This window comes from Hyperolius riggenbachi, chromosome 4 (genome assembly GCF_040937935.1).
Source record: "Hyperolius riggenbachi isolate aHypRig1 chromosome 4, aHypRig1.pri, whole genome shotgun sequence".
NCBI classification, from domain to species: Eukaryota; Metazoa; Chordata; class Amphibia; order Anura; family Hyperoliidae; genus Hyperolius; species Hyperolius riggenbachi.
This window is the reverse complement of record NC_090649.1, coordinates 48,896,561-48,918,476: the sequence shown is the minus strand read 5'-3', so window position 1 is coordinate 48,918,476 and position 21,916 is coordinate 48,896,561. Positions and strand designations below refer to the sequence as shown.

At 43.9% G+C, this 21,916-nt stretch overlaps 1 protein-coding gene across 3 annotated transcripts in view; it reads left to right on the top strand.

Annotated features, from left to right (window-relative positions):
* The window catches only part of PKHD1 (PKHD1 ciliary IPT domain containing fibrocystin/polyductin), a 607,682-nt gene that overhangs the window by 24,675 nt on the left and 561,091 nt on the right, over window positions 1-21,916 (top strand). For all 3 annotated transcript variants that reach the window (XM_068280030.1, XM_068280029.1, XM_068280031.1), the window contains exons 8-18: window positions 2,026-2,090; window positions 3,189-3,228; window positions 5,730-5,800; window positions 9,257-9,358; window positions 10,464-10,553; window positions 12,952-13,093; window positions 14,247-14,361; window positions 16,027-16,302; window positions 17,950-18,039; window positions 18,130-18,220; window positions 19,110-19,249. In XM_068280030.1, the coding sequence (XP_068136131.1) occupies window positions 2,026-2,090; window positions 3,189-3,228; window positions 5,730-5,800; window positions 9,257-9,358; window positions 10,464-10,553; window positions 12,952-13,093; window positions 14,247-14,361; window positions 16,027-16,302; window positions 17,950-18,039; window positions 18,130-18,220; window positions 19,110-19,249 (1,222 nt within the window). The remainder of the gene's footprint in view (window positions 1-2,025; window positions 2,091-3,188; window positions 3,229-5,729; window positions 5,801-9,256; window positions 9,359-10,463; window positions 10,554-12,951; window positions 13,094-14,246; window positions 14,362-16,026; window positions 16,303-17,949; window positions 18,040-18,129; window positions 18,221-19,109; window positions 19,250-21,916) is intronic.

The following is a 21,916-nucleotide window of genomic DNA, read 5'->3' as shown; positions in this document are numbered from 1 at the left end:
AGCACACTTGAGTTGGAAGAAAAAAGTGAATATTTCCTGGGGCTTCTTCCAATCCCTCGTAGTCTGTCAGGGCCCTCAATGTCCTCTGGGTCCCGTCTTATGTACTGCTACCCCCTTCGAAAAGGTCTGCGAGTTGAGCTCTAGTTGCAGTGACTACATGCCTCGTCATTTGCGTTCCAATCACCAGGAGCGTTATGCTATTGCATGGTTCTTAAACACTCCCGATGACGGGAGCGCAGTCAAGGAGATGTGTGGAGACCGTGCATGCGCACTAGAATGCGACTAGAGGTCCAGTTGCAGATGTTTTCAGATTGGGCAGCTGCACATAGGACAGGGCCCAGTGGACACCAAGGCCCTGACAGACTATGGGGGGCAGAAAGAAGCCCCAGATAAGTAGAAATCCACTTTTTTGTCCCAATTCAGGTGTGGTTTAAAGAGAACCTGAGGTGAGAGGTATATGGAGGCTGCCATATTTATGGTAAGATAAGGAATTACACACACACAGTGTTTCTCTCCCTCCGTAATCTTCCTCCTCCCCTTGTTTGTAGAGTCTTGAGACACAGGCTGGGCGCTGGAATGATTTGTCTGTGATCTGTCCACACAGGAGCAGCTTGCTAGCAAGTAAGGATAAAAGCATGCCAGCCAACTAGCCAAGTAGATCTGTAGGTAACGTTTCTTCAATAATAGCACCATCATTTAGACAATGGCCTCAATTCACTAAACTTATCTCCTGTCTTTAATAACTCTTCTAGAGTTGTTACCATGGTGATAAGGCATGTAGTATTCAGGAAACATTTTACCTCAGGCAAGCCTAAAGTTAACTCTTCTATCTTTAAATTAACTCTCCAATCCTTAAAATAACTCCAGAGTTAAAGACAAGCTGTTAATTAGCTGCATGTGAAAATAACTACAGAGGAGGTAAATTAACTACAGAGGAGGTAAATTAACTACAGGAGAGGTAACTTAAGGAATGAAGAGATAAGATAACTCTCTCACGTGTGGAGGTAAGTTTTCTCTTGCCTTATTATCTCTAGCATGATCTTAGTGAATTGAGGCCATTCTGTTCTGCTCAAAAGCCTCTGTTCTGTTGGTAATGTTTACATTCGGTTCCTATAATTGCTGAACTACACTCACCTAAAGAATTATTAGAAACACCTGGTCAATGTAATTATCTAATCAACCAATCACATGGCAGTTGCTTCGATGCATTTAGGGGTGTGGTCCTGGTCAAGACAATCTCTTGAACTCCAAACTGAATGTCAGAATGGAAAAGAAAGGTGATTTAGGCAATTTTGAGCGTGGCATGGTTATTGGTTCCAGACGGGGCGTTCTGAGTATTTCACAAACTGCTCAGTTACTGGGATTTTATGCACAACCATTTCTAGGGTTTACAAAGAATGGTGTGAAAAGGGAAAAACATCCAGTTTGCAGCAGTCCTGTGAGCGAAAATGCCTTGTTGATGCTAGAGGTCAGAGGAGAATGGGCCGACTGATCCAAGCTGATAGAAGAGCAACGTTGACTGAAATAACCACTCGTTACAACCGAGGGGAATGTCCCCCCAAAAATATAAAAATTGAATTCTGACTGGATAAGCTGCATGCTTGTTTCAGATGTGTAATTCAGACACTACTGCAGCCAAGGAGATCAGCAAGACAGCCAGGCAACTGGTATTGTTTAAAAATAAATAAATATGGCAGCCTCCATATCCCTCCCGCTTCAGGTTCCCTTTAATAAAAGCAGAGCCATAATAAAAGGTAATTCATGTGCCCTATATTATATGTGTAACAACAGGAACAAGTAGTGTTCCATCATTTAGACTGTTTCCTTCTATATACTCTGACATAAGCAGGCAGACAGTTTCAGCAGTAGAGGGGGGCGGTGCTTGCCACATTCTGCTGATTTTCTAGCACCAGTCTCCTGAGAAAACGTGCCTAGTGTGCCTACGGATGAACCCGGCCCTGGGTAGAACCTTCATCTCTCTGTATTTGGTGTATGTCATGCTTTAGTAGTCTTGTCTTGTCACAGTTACCCGATACGTGTTGAGAATATGAACGGGACTCTGCAGTGCAGGACGGAATCCAGCTATATTGGTGAGTAAACTCATCTTTTGCCAATCGTCTTCAAAAAGCGACAGTCCACCGAAAATGAACGTTTCAATTCTAAAGAGATGAATATAAATAAAACAGTGACTGGCTGACTTTCCCCTCCCACTTTTGGGGGAGAAAAGTGCATCCTATGGTCAGAAAAATATGGTGGTTCCAGAGGGCCTCAGCTGGTCCTCTCTTGCTTTGTCCCGTCTTGTATCTATTGCTGAGAGGCAGGAGAAAGGCTTTTCAACATTCTGCATAAGCAGCTAATCTCCCATCTCACAACAGCGGCCTCTAGTGACCAGAGATTGCATAGCAAGGCTTGCACAAAGCTGCCTGGCAAGGTTGCAAGTTATAATGTGTAGGTGTTATAGAAAGCAAAATCACAATACCTTGCATGTGATTCCTATTGGTTGCCAGGGGTTGGCCTTAGATGGTTTGATACCCCCCTCCCCCCAAAAAACAAAAAAACAGAAACAAAGAAAATGGTGAATTTCGGCCCCAGGTTTATATTGTCCACATTTGCAGCATATCTGACTTTGTGAACTTCACCTGCTCATCATAATTGATAACCTCTGACCCATAAAGTCAGATAATAGACATACTTTGTAAGGGCCCGTGCACACCAAAAACCGCTAGTAGACGCTAGCGTTTTTGAAGCTGTTTTTCAGAACAATTCTAGGCGTGTTTAGAGCGATTTCTTAAACATGCCTAGCGTTTTTTGGAGCATTTTTGTGTAGCAGATTTTATATTTTGTTACAGTAAAGCTGTAACTGAACAGCTTCTGTAACAAAAACGCTTGGAAAACCGCTCCGATCTAGCGTTTTTCATAGGGATTTTCCACTTTCCTATACTTAATTACATTGAGACTGAATCGCCTCAGATATCAGCAGAAATGCTGCAGGACCCGCGTTTGCGTTTGGTGAAAAAACGAGGCGCTCTGGTGTGCACCAGCTCATTCACTTCCAATAGCCAAGCGGTCCCCCCCCCCCCCCCCCCGCAAGCGTTTTAAAAACCTCTCAGACCCGCTCTTGGTGTGCACCAGCCCTGACAGGTACACCTCTACGCATATACTAACCATTATGTTCCTCTTCTGTACAGGTTCCCACAACTTGACCTTTTCTGTGTTTAATAAAGGAAGGTAAGATATTTTATAGCAAGACTCCTGTGTGTTTGCACATACAACGACTTTAGTAGACTTCCTGTGTCAGTAGAAGTTAGCAGAACTTTTCTTCCTTGTTTCGGATGTTAAGTGGGCAGACTTTACTTCTTACACCCAGAGGCCATGCGAGGTTCCTGCAACAATATGTGCTGAGCTGAGAGCGGCTTCCTGTAGACCAGGGGAGTCCAAACCTTTTAGGCCAAAGGCCAAATTGCCGTTCGAGAGTGCTAGGGGGCTAAACTAGCAAAATGTTTCATTATTTTATTTTACAAGATGACACAGGAAATCCATCCGATTTCCTGTGTCATCTTCTAAATTAAAATAAAAAAATCACAGGAAATAGCCCATATACCGTGTGCAGTTAGCACTGTGGTAGCTGCTTATCAGTGACTGTAAGGCTGGTTTCACAGTGGGACATTAAAGTGGTGGGACTGTAGTGTTATCCGGATCATGAACGAGTCGTTCATTTGATCCGGATCTTTTTTATGATTCGAATCATCTGGATCATCACAATGAAAGATTCGGTTCACAGTGGATGTCTGTCTGGAAGAAACAGGAACATACAGAATGTACAGTGCAGGGAAAGTCCTGTCCTGCTAGTCATTTCACCCAGTCTGCTTCCCTAGTAAAATGATTCAAATGATTTGGTTCAAAGATCCGGATTTTTTCAATGATCCGATTCAAATGTTCCGAATCCTTAAAAAGATCCAGACTTCCTATGACTAACCTGGAGCGGCTGCTTTGAGAGCTGCATAACGCAGCTCAATCTGACGTCCAACTTCAATACCACCATACGTTGCATTAGGGGCACGTTATGCGACCATAACGTCCCCTAAAACGCAACGTCTTGGTGTGTAAGTAGCCTTAAGCACATAGCACGTCCATTGCATATTGTTTCCAACAGAAACTACCAGTTAGAAGTGTCACATTTTCTTACCACTGAATGGATTAGCACAGGTGTTTAACCACTTCACCTCTAAGGGTTTTTTTTCCCTTAAAATTCAGAGCAATTTTCACATTTCAGCGTTGCTTCCATTCATTAGCAATACCTTTATCACTTCTTATCACACCTAAATGAGTTCTATGTTGTTTTCTTCACCACAAATTAGGATTTCTTTCTGTGGTACTTTTTGCTAAGAATTGTCTTATATGCATTTCAAAGGAAATAAGTAACACATTTAAAAACTTTATTATTACTCAGTTTTCAGCCAATATAGTTTAAAAAAAAAACAAGTTACTGTAGATAAAACCTAGTAGATAAGAATTCCACTGCACCGATCTCAGGATAAAAGTCCAGTTTTTATTGAGGAAATTGTGGACAAACAGCAATACAGCTCACGTGTATCGGAGCAAACTTGTGGCTCCTTTGTCATAAAACCCACACATTTTATTTGCCTGTTTGTCCCGGTTATTACAACGTTTAAATTATGTTCCTAATACAATGTATGGTGACAGTATTTTATTTACGGTAAATGTGTTTATAGTATTCTCCTTGTACTCTATCAATAATTACAAGACCTTTTTTTTGCAAAAATAACAGTAACACACCCTCATGACATACATATTTAAAAAGCTTAGTCCCTAAGGTAAAAACTTATATATTGTCTTTTAAATTCTGTCACTTTGGCTATTTTTTTTAATAAGTGGGGATGGGGAGTGGGCAAAAAGGGTTAATGGGTATTATAGTTCATTTATTTTGTAATTTTTGTGTGTGTATTTTTTTTTGACCACTAGATGTCTCAACACTGTCCTTATCTACTTAAAATACTTAATCAAAGCATTCTGAACAGCAGGGAGTGAAAGTGTGTTTTGTTTACATTGAGCGTTCACTGATCCTGACTGGAACATATGATCGCTAATTCATGGACACTTTGATTGGCTTCGGAAACACCTGTTCCCATTCACCAATCTGTGCACGTGTGGGCTGCTCATTAACAAAGAGAGACAAGCTAAAGTGAAGTTCTCTTAGCATCATAGATATTCGTCCCACATGAGAGGAAATGGTTAAAGTGGGTAGTTGCTCTTGCCCTGTGCATCCAATTACTCATGCAGCAAGGCGGGAATTTCTGGGGGAGTTTCTGGGCAGTCTGTGCTTGACAATTGTTGCCAAGATAGCAAAGAAATGCAACTTGAACTTGTATTCAAGACTTTAAGGGGCATATGCAATTCACTTAATCACTTTTTCTCCTGAGTTTTCTCCTAGGTGTTATTTTTAAACTTGTCAATAAAATGCCTTTTAAGCCACCAGAAAGCAAGAAAATGCTCAAAATAATTTTGATAGTACCTACTTTTTGATACTTTTTTAGTTGAAAAGCGCTGGAAAGTTATTTAAAATTGAAGATGAAAAATTATCTCCTAGGAGAAAACTCAGGTGAAAAAGAGAATTGCATATGGCCCTAAGTGTGTTTTTGGCATTTGATGAAACTGGAATAATAATGATAGTTATTTTCATATTAGCTATAATTATTGTTTTTCAACAGGTCGATAACGAGCAAAGACGCCTGGCGTATCAGTGCCAAACATGAGCTCTTCCTCTACCAAACCCACCCAGGTACAATACTGCAGTTCTCTTTCCTCTGTATAATTTCCCATTACTGTTACGTTTATGCCTAGATTTAGTACTGGGTCCCCAGGTTCAAATCTGGGTTAGGACACTATCAGCATGGGGTTTGTATGTTTTCCCCATGTTTGTATGGTTCTCCTGTCACGTCTTTAAAGAGACTCTGTAACAAAATGTTTATCCTTATTTCTTCTATTCTATAAGTTCCTATGCCTGTTCTAATGTGGTCTGTGTTACTGCAGCCTTTCCTAGTTGCACAGTGTCTGTGTTATCTCTGTTATATGATGTAATCTTCTCTATTCTGTCGGCTCTGTCGCTGAGGCTGGAATGTGTGGAATGTGCTGCACTGCTTGTCATTGGCAGAAGCTATACACACCCTCTCCACACTCTGTGTGAGTCACAGTCTGAGCCTATCACAAGCTGGTTAGTTTGTTTGTAAACACTGCCTAAAACTCTCAATTACAAGCCAGGATTGCAGCAGGGAGTGGTAGAAACAGCACAGAGGGGCCCAGGAGAACATAATGAAGAGAATGGTATGCTTTCTATTGTAAGAATTTTAGAGTACAAATTCTCTTTAAGGAGAACCAAAAGTAAAGAAAATATTAAAAATAGATACTTGGGCACAAAAAGAGAGAAGAAAAGTTGCTCTGCACTCGGCAAATTGGGGTAGGACTATACCACATTAACTACAACAACCATCAAAGGAATCCCACCTGTAGACACGGATGGCCTGGGGGAGCTGGATGACATGCTGCCGGTAATTGTAGAGAAGGAACACTCAAAGTAGAGAAGGAACTTCACGTGGGGTGACCAAGTGAAGATAGGACGGCACAACAGCTGTATCGCGCTAATGCAGCGCTGGCTCACGTGCTTGTCCTGGGCAAATGGCGGAGCGTCTGAGCCTACGGGTTGGTCGCCCCACTCCCTCCCACCACAGCACGAGTCACGGCACCAGGTTTGATTTTGTATGGCATGCTGGATATGTCATTGTTTTGATGGCAACATGTATGGCAATAAAAGCGGTTAAAGGATACCCGAAGTGAAATGTGACATGGTGAGATAGACATGTGTATGTACAGTGCCCAGCACACAAATAACTATGCTGTGTTCCTTTTTTTCTTTCTCTGCCTGAAAGAGTTAAATATCAGATATGTAAGTGACTGACTCAGTCCTGACTCAGACAGGAAGTGACTGCAATGTGACCCTTACTGATAAGAAATTCCCCTTTTTACCTCTTTCTTGCTCTCAGAAGCCATTTTCTGCTAGGAAAGTGTTTTATAGTTGGAATTTCTTATCAGTGAGAGTCACACTGTAGTAACTTCCTGTCTGAATCAGGACTGAGTCAGCCACTTACATACTTGATATTTAACTCTTTCAGGCAGAGAAAGAAAAAAAAGAATACAGCATAGTTTATTTGTGTGCTAGGCACTGTACATACACATGTCTATCTCATCATGTCACATGTCACTTCGGGTATCCTTTAAAGGAGACAGTGCCCGGGCTGCATCTTTTTGTACACTTCAAAATAGATACCTCAGTTTGAAGCTTGAGGATAGTCTTGAGGCTTCTCCCACCCTCCTGTAGCTCTCTGTTCCAGTGCTGAGCTTGTATGCTCTTGTGGCAATGCTCCTGATCGAGTACAAGCTTCTCCATACTGGGAATGTGCAAGTAAGGTCCGCGCGAGCCCAATAGGATGCAGTTGCTCGTGCACAACTTTTACCTCTGTGCATAAGAGGCTTCATTCTACTGAGGATGTACAAAGCGTGCCCAAGCATGCCTGTTCGGCGCATGCTTGAGTATTGTTCGCACATAGCCAGGGGCGTAACTATAGACCCTGCAAGGGATGCAGCAGCAGGGGGCCCAGAAGCCACAGGGGGCCCTGTCCTGAGAGGCTGACAACTAAGGGCAAGGCAAGAAAAAAAACTTTCTGCTCTCTGCACAGTTGTTCTAATGAGTGTATCTGCTCAGCCACTGAAAAGGAATAATACAAAGTTTTGCAGACAAAGATTTGTAGACAGTCCCTAGTCAGTATGTAGTAGGCTCTTCTGAAAATTCTCCCATTGCTTCACTGATGGGGGCGGGGTGGGGGGGGGGTTAGTGGTGTTTGGCGATAGGGGGCCCCATCCAAAGTTTTGCAGGGGGGCCCAGTGATTTCTAGTTACGCCCCTGCACATGGCCATGTTCCTGTCTGTGTACTCCTACATGGACAGGAGCAGTGTGGCATGTGCATTTTCACCAAAGTCATTTTCGAATTGAAAATTATATTTTCGATTTTTTGAGAACATTTTTGCAAAAATACACTGTACTTTCGCAAATCTGGTCAAAGAAAACACATTTTTTGTTTCCAATGTAAAAATATTAAAAATCTTTATTTTTATCACAAAATCATTTACTTTTGTGTGAAAAATCAGAAACTTTTTTACAAAATGATTTTCGATGTCATCTTTGCTTGAAAGTTGAAGCCTACATTATTTTTGTGAAAATTGATGCGAAAAGAATATCGGCATTTTCGCTCATCGCTGCACAGGAGCGGAAGGAAAAAAGGGTCCTGACCAGCAGGGGTGAGCTCAAGGAGGATCTGGAAATCCTCTGGACACTGGACTTCTAATTTGTAAACTTTTTTTTAAAGTTGATGGTCAGTGATATGTGAATAATTCCAAGTTGATGCAGGATTACGAAAATGTTGTATGAAAATTTGTGCAGCTTGAAAAAGGACCAATCGAATTCACTTTGGTATAATTTGAGTTATTTGCATATCATTGACCATCTCTCATAGGCTATATTTTTAGTTAATACATTTTGGTGTTCTCCTCTATCAATAGATTCAAAAGGCATAGGCATTTAAAGAGAAACCGTGACCAAGAATTGAACTTCCTCCCAATCAGTAGCTGATACCCCCTTTACCATGAGAAATCTTTTCATTTTCACAAACGGATCATCAGGGGGTGCTGTATGGCTGATATTGTGGTGAAACCCCTCCCACAGTGTGATTTCAGGACCATGGTTCTGACATCGCACTGTGGGAGCCTTGTTGCATTGTGGGAAATAACAGCTGTTTCCAACTGCCAAAAAAGCAAGCAGCATCTCCTTCCACTGACACCACCTGCCAGCAGTAAAAATGTCACCATATGATAAATGTCAGAATGTAAATCAGGGAGAGGAAAGATTTTACAATGAGCAAACACTGACTAAATCATTTATACATAATTATTGTAAAAATAAAGTACTTTTGTATTACATTATTTTCACTGGAGTTCCTCTTTAAAATGCGAGGGTGGAATCGCTAACCTCCTTCTGCCACCTAGAGTCTGCTGCTGGAACATCACCCCTTGGCCTTGACACACTTTATTATATAGCACATAATTACAGACATGCCTCTTATTATTATTTTTTATCTATATAGTGCCGATATCATCCATAGAGCTCTTATTGTGTATTTCCCTATAGAGATTTTGTCAGTGAGTCCGCAGTCTGGCAGTGCAGGCGGAGGGACTGACGTCACCATTACAGGGGACTTCTTCCAACGTCCGACTACAGTCAGCATAGCAGGTATGGTCAAATCTTTTTCGGTATGTTAAAGGACACCTGAAGTGAGAGGGATATGGAGGCTGCCATATTTATTTCCTTTTAAAAAATACCAGTTGCCTGGCAGCCCTGCTAATTTTTTATGCATCAGAAGTGTCTGAATCACACACCTGAATTACACGGCTAATGCAGTCACACTTCAGTCAAACATATGATCTGCATGGTTGTTCAGGGTCTATGGCAGGGGTCAGGAACCTTTTTGGCTGAGAGAGCCATAAACTCCACATATTTTAAAATGTAATCCTGTAAGAGACATACAATATGTTTCAAACTAGGACAGTACGGCTCACGTCCCTGTTGCCATGGTGATGTGTATACAGTTGATCCCCGGGCAGAGAAAGTGTCAGACAAGTCTTCAGCTTCTCTTGGGTTTCAGCAACACCAGCAATTTCCCCGAGAGCCAGACAGGAGAAATACCGACTAACAGCTTGTACAATTAGCTAGCTGACTGACTGACTGAGGAGATCCCTGCACTTTGCCCCAATAGGCTGCCTGTCAAGTGCGGGGATCTCGTCCTACAAAGTCACTGGTCCCGGCAGGATCCAGTGTGGGACAATTGGAGCGGCCGTTAGTTTTGGGGGTAGTGTAAGTTAATATTGCATATTACAGCAGTAGCGTGTTTACTTTGAAAATGTTACTTGCGCTGCCACACTAAGCTGTGCTGCTTGAGCGGTGTAGCTTAGTGAATCAACCCCTACTGATTTGCCTATCGCACGCCGTTAGCATTGTGTTCCAGTCAGATCGGGCATGTCGGCCCTACACCTTGCAGCAAGTCAGCCCAAAATTGGTTGCATCGTTGACCGTATTCTTGGCAGCACTGATTTTTATCCGATTTGATTATAATAATCGAAATGGATGGTCGATCTGCGACCATCGCCTGATGTATGGCCACGTTTAGAGACTCAGGATTAGGGGGGACAGCCAGGCAATGCGCATTGTTTAAAAGGAAATCAATATGTCCGTCTCGTTATCTCTCTCCTTTCAGGTGTACGTTAGATTAAAATTTGGCTCCAGAAATACAGACATGCTGTGACTTTTCATGGTGCTTTTGTTACTATTTACTAACTAGGAAAACTGTGTGAAGTGAAATCCATCTCCCCCAAATCCATCACCTGCAGGACGACGGCACAAGGAGAGGCCCGGAACCCCCCACACCCTGGTAATTACCAGCGCTTCACCGGATAATGCTGCATCCTCAGAGTGATAACTGCAAGGCAAATACAATGCTGCCTGTCTTCAAGATACAGTAATACCTGGGATTGCAAGTAACTTGGTTTAACCACTTGAGGACCGTAGGCTTACACCCCCTAGTGACCAGGCTATTTTTTACAATTTTGGGCCCTGTAGCTTTAACAGCTCGCTGCAGGGCTGTACCACACAGCACACAAATTAACCCCCCCCCCCTTTCTGCCCACCAACAGAGTTTTCTGTTGGTGGGCTCTGATCACCCCCCCCCCCCCCCAATGTTTGTTTATTTGTGTATTTTTATTTTTTCCCTCCCTCCCCCCACCAGCCAATCACCGCGATCGGCTGTCATAGGCATAAGCCTATGAGAGCTGATCGCTCCTGTGCCTCCCAGGGGGGGACCGCAGAGTGACACGGCGGTCCCCAGTAAAGCGCTGCCATAGATCACAGCGCTGTACAATATAAATAGATGGCAGCCGCCGCTGGGAGACTGATGACAGAGCGGAGCTCCATCATGCAAGCGGAGATGCGCGCATATCGCCGCACGCGATCTCCTGCAAAACACGCCCCCAGGATTTGATGCCATTTGGCGTTACACGGTTCTGGGGGAGCCGCGGCGTTCACACCCATTGGCGTGGCGTGGTTGTTCGGTAGTTAAGAGCACTTTGCAAGGCAAGCTAAAATTTTTATTAAATTTTGACTTGATAAGCAAGTAATGTCTTGAACACATATTATTTGTACAGAGGCGCCAACAAAAGTATAAAATATAGTAAAAACTTTTTTTTACTGTATTTTTAAAAGAAAAATTTGCTTTATTGACAACTGTGTGATGCATTGCGTTTTGCAAGCGAGACCCGCTTCATCAGGCAGATAAGGGAGTAACTAGAGTATGTGCTATGGAAACGCAGTGGCTTGCGCAATTATTCAGGTTGGAATGAGCATGTGAGGTGTCCCACAATGCTTTACCGCTTAATATGCAAACTCCTTGGTGCTTGTTTTAAGGTGGCCATACACTGATAGATTTGCAGCAGATTTGACCATCAAGATAGATTTCTGTCAGATGCCTGTCAGTTTGAATCTGACAGGAATCTATCTGATGTGTGACACACACCAGGGACTGATTTCCAATAGATTTCAGAATGAAATGTATTGGAAATTTATTGAAAATCGATCTAAAGGCATTACTGCACCATTAGATCCAATGCAACTCTATGGGCCATCGATCTGCTGACAGCAGCAGATCGACCTAGATTTTCCATCCTGTCAGATAGATCAAATCGATCAATTTCTGCCGCAAATCGATGGGCCGATCGATCGTGCATCGATTTGCGGCCGGCCGATCAATTGTTTCAATCAATCGATTGATGGCTGTAATTGACCAGTGTATGGGCCCTTTTAGCCACTTACACACTTCTAGGATTTCACCCCAGTAGATTGCAACACTTACTGCTTATCAGTTCCTGTATTACTCTGGAATGTACAGGGTAACACACACAGCTTTACATTATTAGCAAGAGCTTTCTAATCACAAGCTCAGCAAAGCACTGCTAGTCAATGTTGTAGCTAGAGGTTATGGGGCCCCATAGCAAAATTTCCATGGGGCCATCAGATCTAGGCACTCTTGAACAATGCTTCCCTCTGGATATGAGTTGATTGGGCGATTTACATTCCCATGCAATGTACACTGTGTACAGTCCATGGACACTGAGACAAAGTCAGAGGGTGGAGCAACAAAGGAGAGTTAAAGAGTACCTACATTATAAATTACAGTTTGCTTGAAACCTAATAAGTTTCCAAGATATATAAAATCGCCCATAAAAAAGTGGGATTTTGTCACCCCCAGGGTCCGTATTCCACCTATGGTCTTGAAATCCCCACCCCCAGTGTGAAATTTGGCCCTGGCATTTTTTTTCTTTACAAACCATAAGTGCAAAGGATGCTGGGGGATTGATGGTCTAACTCCACCCCTCATGTCCATGTGATCTAATCTAGGCAGGCAGGCAGACATCTGAAATAAGAATTATAACAAGCAGACAGGATAAAACAGGCTGCAGCTGTTATCCTGTCTCTTCTCTCTCCTACACACTGTGAAAAGAGAAGTAATTTGATCCAGGCAGGCAGAGGGCAGGTGAGGGAGGGGCAGAGTTGGGAAACAGGCTGGAGGGGAGGACACATGTTGAAGGTGCACTTTAGAAATGCTACTACAGATATAGATGTGAGTCTGTTCTATCCACTATGGGGTACCAGATGTAAACTTTATGTTCATCTAACTGTACACAGTGCATAGACTACATGTATGTATTGCCATTCAGACCTTTTTTTTTTGGCTCCACAGCAATCACATTCACTGTTTGTTTTCATCCTGTACTCAGGTAACAGAGGGCTGCAGTTTGAACTCTGGGATGAATCACATGACCAGAATCTGAATGACACGCCTCCGGCTCACCGTAGCTTAGTGGTCCCAGATGCCAGCTCTCCATCAGACCTCCACCCAACACCGGGGCGGCCTTTCAGGTGCTAGAGACACTAAACAGCAATGCAGTCAAGACGATGGCTTGTGGATTCATAGAACTTTTCCTATATTTTCAGTTGTGCTCTTGTGATATGTATTTTTCTCCCCATCTTTAAAGAGAAACCGTAACCAAAAACTTAATCTCAATCAGTAGCTGATACCCCCTTTTCCACGAGAAATCTATGCCTTTTCTCAAACAGATCATCAGGGGGCTCTGTATGGCTGATATTGTGGTGAAACCCCGCCCACAGTGTGATGTCAAGACCATGGTCCTGACCGTTTCCTGTGGGAAATAACAGCTGTTTACAACTGTTTCCAACTGCCAAAAAAGCAAGCAGCTTCTCCTTCCACTGACGTCACCTACCAGCAGTAAAAATGTCACCATGTGATAAATGTCAGAATGTATATCAGGGAGAGGAAAGATTTTTCAAAAGGCAAACACTAACTAAATCATTTATACATAATTATTGTACAAATGAAACACTCTTTTTATTACATTATTTTTACTGGATTTCCTCTTTAAAAATATACTGCCTTGCTGAGCTGATAAACAAACAGATGCAATGACCCTTTGAACTTTCCTGCTCAGAAACCTCATCTAGTGCTTGGTGCACACAATGAGATCTTCTGGCAGATTTACTGCCAGATCGATTATTTCCAACATGTCCGATCTGATTTCCGAATGATTCTCCTATCGATTTTCCATAGAAGTGAACAGACAATTGATCGGAAATCAAATCGGACATGTTGGAAACAATCGATCTGGCAGCAAATCTGGTAGAAAATCTCATCATGTGTACCAGGCATTAGCCTTTTCTCACTCAGATAAAGCTCTTTTGGCTTCTACTTGCTTTTCAGGAGACTAAATTCCACAAGCTGTTCAGAAGCTCATTTGCATAGATAACAGCACTAGCTTCGCTGTACTGGAAAACAGAAAGGAACTTCAGATAATGTATTAGTAGGGCTAGTACTACATGTACCTATGTTTACCTTGTCATGTAACATGTCACTTCAGGTGTGCTTTAATTCCACCTTAAATCGTCCAGATCCACAACTAATAGTGATTTAGAGGAAGCCATAGACTCAGCATTATTAAAGTTTGTTTCTCAAGTGTCCTCAGCGTCTGTCTAATTACTGCTACTTTTCTCTCTCCAGGGCGAGATTACGGGGCTACTTTGTGTCTCCAGAGACCAACAACTACACATTCTGGATAGAGTCAGACAGCAGAGCACAACTCTTTCTCAGCCCATCGGAGGAGGCAGCAAGAAAGGTAGCAGCTTGTTTCTACACCTCAAATCCCCCAACAGGAAATGACACTTAATCAGGACGAGTGTGTTCTGTTGCTATGGAGGGTTTCCAGACTGGTATTCTATCTATCTATCTATCTATCTATCTATCTATCTATCTATCTAGCTATCTATCTAGCTATCTATCCAGGGTCGTAACAATAGACTAGTGACCCCTACCGTGTTGGTGGGCTCAGGGGTTAATGGGGCCCACCTTTTGTGAGATGCAGAGGGTGGCAGTGTCTTACATCGCCTGTTGGCGGTGGAGCTAGCTACCCATCCTCTTCACTCCTCTCTTCTTTACCCGCTCTGTATAGTGTAAGAACTCCTTGCAACTCTCTCTGCATGTCATGTAACGTGTATCAGGGAGCTGCAGGGAGCAGTATGCTGTACAGTGTGGCTCTCTCTGCATGTCATGTGATGTGTATTAGGGAGCAGTATACTGTACGGCGCGGCTCTCTCTGCATGTCATGTGACTTGTATCAGGGAGCTGCAGGGAGCAGTATAGTGTACAGCGCGGTTCTCTGCATGTCATGTGACATGTATCAGGGAGCAGTATAGTGTACAGCGCGGTTCTCTGCATGTCATGTGACGTGTATGAGGGAGCTTCCTGGAGCAGTATACTGTACAGTGCGGCTCTCTCTGCATGTCATGTGATGTGTATCAGGGAGCTGCAGGGAGCGGTATACTGTACAGCACGGCTCTCTCTGCATGTCATGTGACGTGTATCAGGAAGCTGCAGGGAGCAGTATACTGTACAGCGCGGTTCTCTGCATGTCATGGGACGTGTATCAGGGAGCTGCAGGGAGCAGTATACTGTACAGCACGGCTCTCTCTGTATGTCGTGTGACGTGTATGAGGGAGCTGCAGGGAGCAGTATAGTGTACAGCACGGCTCTCTCTGCATGTCATGTGACGTGTATCTGGGAGCTGCAGAGAGCAGTATAGTGTACAGCGCGGCTCTCTCTGCATGTCATGTGATGTGTATCAGGGAGCTGCAGGGAGCGGTATACTGTACAGCACGGCTCTCTCTGCATGTCATGTGACGTGTATCAGGGAGCTGCAGGGAGCAGTATAGTGTACAGTGCGGTTCTCTGCATGTCATGTGACGTGTATCAGGGAGCTGCAGGGAGCAGTATACTGCACAGTGCGGCTCTCTCTGCATGTCATGTGACGTGTATCAGGGAGCTGCAGGGAGCAGTGTACTGTATGGCATTATTCTCTCTGCACGTCATGTGACGTGTATCAGGGAGCTGCAGGGAGCAGTATACTGTACAGCACAGTTTAAGAGGGGAATGAAGAGGACATGTAGGTAGCTGACTACAGGTGAAGGATGAATCTGCCAGTCTGCTTGCTCAGGATCTCTGTATGGGCGTGCTGGAATGGTGGTTATAACCTAGTGCAGGAGGGCTAGGGGAGGATGCAGGGCTTTGCAGGGGGCCTAGCTGGCTCAGTTTTGCTGAGGAGGTCCGCTGGATTCTAAGTATGTCCCTCTATTTACTGAATACCTATTAATCCATTATCTCTCAATCGCCCTCTCCTCCTCTATCTCCATACTAGATAGATAGATAGATAGATAGATAGATAGATAGATAGATAGATAGATAGATAGATAGATAGATAGACATGTACATAAACTTTGTGTTGCAGGTTGAGATTGCCTCCATACCACGTGGAGTCACAACCTGGGCTGAGCACTGGACACTGGACTGGAATGACTCATGGAAACAGAAATCTCACAAGATGGAACTCTTAGGAGGACAGAAGTATTACCTGGAGATGCTGCAGAGTGGCACAGGACCAAAATCCAGCATGAAGGTCGGCCTTCAGATCCACAACACCTGGCTGAGCCCGGAGGTGGTGAGCTCTTACCAGCGAGAGAAGCACCAGATAGTGGCCAGGTCCTCCTGGCTCCCGGAAATCCAGGTGAGAAGAGGGAAGCCTTGGTAGGTTTAGCTGAATGAGCATGTTTTTCCCGCTTTTTCTAGTCAGATCTAATAGGGTTAAGGTGGCCAAACACCATACAATTTTGTAAAATATCTGTTCAATTCAAGAATTGCAATCCATTTTTCTGACTGATTGTAACAATGCAAAAAATCTGACCAATGTACCACACACCTATGATCAGTTTTTCAACAATCTTGAATAAAATAATTGAAAGCTCAGAAAAAATTGATTGCAACTGTTTATCAAGTAATTGACAATCCATCACACACCATACAGTTCTTGATAAAGTTGGTCTGAAATTTCCAACATGTCCAATCTCCAAAAATGAAAAAAAAAATAGGATTTATTGATCCAAAACAAAGAAATGCTCTCGATTTTTTTGGGACAACCGATCGTAATTATCGAATTAGCGAAAAATTGGATCTTTTAATTGTATGGTGTGTGGCCACCTTGAGGCTGAGAAAATAGTGAAGCTAGAAATAATGGGTGTGGAGTAGGGATACTCATTCGGATCCCACGGAACATACATTTCCGTATTTATGATCGGATCGAATCGCGTTACTGCAACTCAGTAATGTTAGACCAATCACAGAACTCGGAAGCATTGGACCAATTAGAGGATGCAAAAAAAATTCCCCACAAAAGATTCCTCAGAAACCAAGGGAGTCGGTAAGTAGCATTGACGGAAGTCGGAATTTCTGCGGAATCAGAAATCGGCCTCATTGGAGGGAGGTTCAATGGTAGCACCACCCCTACACAGTACCCCAAGCGGGACAGTGGCTGGAACAGTCATGAGTCCCTCCAGAGGAGTGAAGGGGTGAGGATGATTTATGCATTGCGTACTTCTACCAGAAGGCACTACAAGTAGATAATGTCTCCACAAGACATTAGGACATTAAACAATACAACATATGCTCAGGGCCAGATTTAGGCCAAGGTCACCTAGGCCGTGGCCTAGGACACCACAGGAGCAAGGGCACCAAAGCTGCAGGCTAAACTGGTGCAGCATTTGCAAGCTTGCAAATGCTGCAATGCAGGGAGATGAGGAGAGCGTCTGGCCGCAGTACTCTCCTGCTAGCCCCCTGTGCAGCAGCCACCTTGCTCTCTATGCACGTTTGCATTGTGGCTGGCAGCTATGGACTTGGGCAGCATTGGAGACAGGAAGAGGAAGCTTCTGCACTGGAGACGAGCAGAGAAATGAGTGACACTGATGGCTGCTGAGGAGGGATTGAGGGAGTCATCTGGCTATATATTCTAAAGGGAAGGGGGAGGCTACATATATTGGAGGGAAAGGGGGGAGGAGTCACCTGGCTACAAATGCTAGAGGGAAGGGGGAGGGGTCATCTGGCTACATATACAGGAGGGAAAGGGGAAAGGAGTCATCTGGCTACCTATACTGGAGGGAAAAGGGGGAGGAGTCATCTGGCTACATTAACTAGAGGGAAGGGGGAGGGGTCATCTGGCTACCTATACTGAAGGGGGTGGCTGGTATCAGTGGCCTAGGGTGGTAATGATTACAAATCCGGCCCGGCATATGCTTTGTTTTTCTTAGCTTCATCTAGTTCCTAGGCTTCAAATTACTGATTTTTTTCTTTCGTTTTTAAATTTATTGTTATTTTTTTTTAGGAAGTGATGGTTTCGGGAGAAGGACTGATCCAGTTTTGCTGGGATGGTGTATCCAGTAAGCCAGTAAGCATGAACAGTACGGCCGGACAGGTGAGTATTAGCTGTGACCACTGACCATGAATGATAACGTCCTACTCCTCCATATTCTTATCATGACTGTTCTTATTTGTGGCTGTGCAGATACAGTCAGTCATTGAAGACATGTTGTCCATGCACTGTTCTACAAAGCTCTCCAGAGACGATATCTTACTGCATTACCAATTCGAGGAAGGTGAGACATCTGTTCCATTTACAAAAGGGAATCGATAGTGTTCTAGTTTGGACTATTGTAATATATTGCTTGTGGACTCTCAACTAACAGACTGTCCCCGCTCCAATCTGTACTGAACTTGGCTGCTCGACCCATTCATCTTTCTTCTCGATCTTCCTCTGCTGCTCCTCTCTGTCAAGCTCTTCATTGGCTAACAATTAACAAGAGGATCCAGTTCAAACTCCTAACCCTAACCTACAAAGTTCTCCACAATCTCTCTCCCCTGTACATCTCCTCACTAGTTTCCAGATACCAACCCAACTGCAATCTCAGATCTGCACATAACCACCTTCTGTCCTCCTCTAGAATGGCCTCCTTACATTCACATATACAAGAATTCTCACATGCCTCACCACACCTCCTCTGGAATCACCCTCCCAAACACATCTGTCACTCTCCAACCTTTGACTTCAAGTGCTCCCTCAAAACTCACTTTTTTGACAGGCATACGCTCTAACCTAAGCCATTCCTCCTTCAACCTCTGGACAAGTTGTACTCCTTACTAGATAACCGAAAAACACACTGCCTTTAGGTGTACATATTGAATACATATGATACTACCACCCCTACCTTTTGTTTCCTCCCTATTTCTTTAGATTGTAAGCTGGCAAGGGCAGGGCTCTCTTACCCTTTTGTGTCCTGAAATTTGCCATATATTTTGTACATCGTGTTACAATTGCTGTCTACCCAATTCTGTATTATGTACCAGTTTTGTTTCTTACTCTGTACAGAAGCATGGAATATGTTGGCACTTTATTAATAGTAATAATAGTAGTGTTTTTATAGCTTTAAATCCATTTTTTTAGCTGGGTTTTTCTTGTGAATTATATTGCTTTTATGTATATGTCAGAGGTGGATGAGTCCATCATGGGTGGAGAGAAAGCTGGATGGACAGAGCCGTACTGCGGGAGGTTCAGCATCTTCAAGCCAAGATATATTCTGAAGAAGTCTGGTGCCAAAGGACCTATTGCAATAAATGCGTACAGTCATGTGAGTATCTGCAGCCATTGGGAGGTCAGAATCTGAGGTCTCTCCTAAAGCGCAAAGAGAGCAATTTGGGAATAGGGATGGCCGAAAAATGCCTATTTCTTATTCCGCAGGTTTCCGATTTCCAAGGAGTCTTGTCATTTTTTGCATTCTCTGGTTGGCCAAATACTTCCAAGTTGACTCTGAACTATAGGACCAATCAGAGAATGCAGAATTTTACTGCGGTAATTGGAAATTTGAGGCCAATCACAAGTCTTAGAAATACTTGGTAGCATCCAAGTCTTGGGATTGGACTAAAATGACTGCGGTAATCTGATTTTCACAGAATAATTCTGCATTCTCTGGTCCAATGCAGTGCTGGTCGTAATGGAAAAAGCTATGCTTACGGATCATTACGCGTAATTTTACGCTATTACGCATTACGAAATTACGCTTACGGCATAGACATTCAATTTCGGGACATGTTTGTAATTACGCATTGCCCTTACGCAATTACACGTAAGAATACCGTAATTCAGGTTGCTACGTTATAGGCTTACGCGTAAAATCCTACTAGCAATTAATGCGTAAGGTCATGCTGCCAAGCGGAAAAGTTGACGCATGGATCAATGTTAGGTAGCCGCCGACTTTAAGGGTTAATAGCAAAGCCCTCTTAAGTGCTAAGAGCCTCAAATTTGGAGAATATATTAAGGAGATCAGAAGGAATAAGAGGAAAATTTTTTTTTTTCAAAAAGACCTTATAGTTTTTGAGAAAATCGATGTTAAAGTTTCAAAGGAAAAATATATACATTTAAAAACCCGCCGACTTTAACGGTTAATAGCAAAGCCTGCTTAAAATTTAGCAACACCAAATTCACAGGGCATATTAAGGGGATCAGTGGGAATAAGAGGAAAAAATTTTTTTTCAAAAAGACCTTATAGTTTTTGAGAAAATCGTTTTTTAAATTTCAAGGGCAAAAATGTCTTTTAAATGCGGAAAATGTCAGTTTTTTTTGCACAGGTAACAATAGTGTTTTATTTTCATAGATTCCCCCAAGTGGGAAGAGTTTTACTTACTTCGTTCTGAGTGTGGGAAATATTAAAAAAAAACGATGTGGGGTCCCCCCTCCCAGACCTCTTTAACCCCTTGTCCCCCATGCAGACTGGGATAGCCAGAATGCGGAGCACCGGCCGCGTGGGGCTCCGCACCCTGACTATACCAGCCCGCATGGTCCATGGATTGGGGGGTCTCGGAAGGGGAGGGGCAGCCAAGCTTTCCCCTCCCCCTCCGAGCCCTTGTCCAATCCAAGGACAAGGGGCTCTTCTCCACCTCCGATGGGCGGTGGAGGTGGAGGCCGCGATTTCCTGGGGGATGGGGGTTCATGGTGGCATCTGGGAGTCCCCTTTAAAAAGGGGTCCCCCAGATGCCCACCCCCCCTCCCAGGAGAAATGAGTATAGAGGTACTTGTACCCCTTACCCATTTCCTTTAAGAGTTAAAGTAAATAAACACACAGACACTTAGAAAAAGTATTTTAATTGAACAAAAAACATAACCACGAAAAAAGTCCTTTAATATTCTTAATTAACCATTAATACTTACCTGTCCCTTTAAATAAATGTTCCCTCGCAATATCCTCGGAAATGTTCTATCAGTTACAATGTAACAAAGTTATTACAATGTAACAACTTTGTTACATTGTAACTACGCCGCACCCGACGTCACTCGCCGCCGCCGCCGCCGCGTCTGTGCTGCACGGACCGACAGAGCTCTGAGCTATAGCTCAGAGCTCTCTAAGCATCTTTGTATTTGGGCTCCAAGAAGCCCCATTGGTCCTTAGCAGACCAATGGGGTTCCTTTAAATCAGAAGGAACCCCATTGGTCTGCTAAGGACCAATGGGGCTCCTTGGAGCCCAAATACAAAGATGCTTTCGAGAGCTCTGAGCTATTTAGCTCAGAGCTCTGTCGGGTGAAGGGACGCTAAGTCCCCGCCGGCTCCGCTGCCCTCCCCGCCTCTCCCACATGTCACCTATATACATGCTGGCACCCATGGGTGCCAGCATGTATATGGGTGACAGGTGTGGGCGGAGTGAACGGCGGGAGCCGGCGGGGACTTAGCGTGTATGCGGCGGCCGGCGGGTGAGCGGCGAGTGACGTCGGGTGCGATGGTGTTACAAAGTAACAAAGTTGTTACATTGTAATAACTTTGTTACATTGTAACTGATTAGTATATTTCCGAGGATATTGCGTGGGAACTGGCTTTTAAAGGGACAGGTAAGTATTAATGGTTAATTAAGAATATTAAAGGACTTTTTTCGTGGTTATGTTTTTTGTTCAATTAAAATACTTTTTCTATGTGTTTGTGTGTTTATTTACTTTTAACTCTTAAAGGAAATGGGTAAGGGGTACAAGTACCTCTATACTCATTTCTCCTGGGAGGGGGGTGGGCATCTGGGGGACCCCTTTTTAAAGGGGACTCCCAGATGCCACCATGAACCCCCTCCCCCAGGAAATCGCGGCCTCCACCTCCACCGCCCATCGGAGGTGGAGAAGAGCCCCTTGTCCTTGGATTGGACAAGGGCTCGGAGGGGGAGGGGAAAGCTTGGCTGCCCCTCCCCTTCCGAGACCTCCCAATCCATGGACCATGCGGGCTGGTATAGTCAGGGTGCGGAGCCCCACGCGGCCGGTGCTC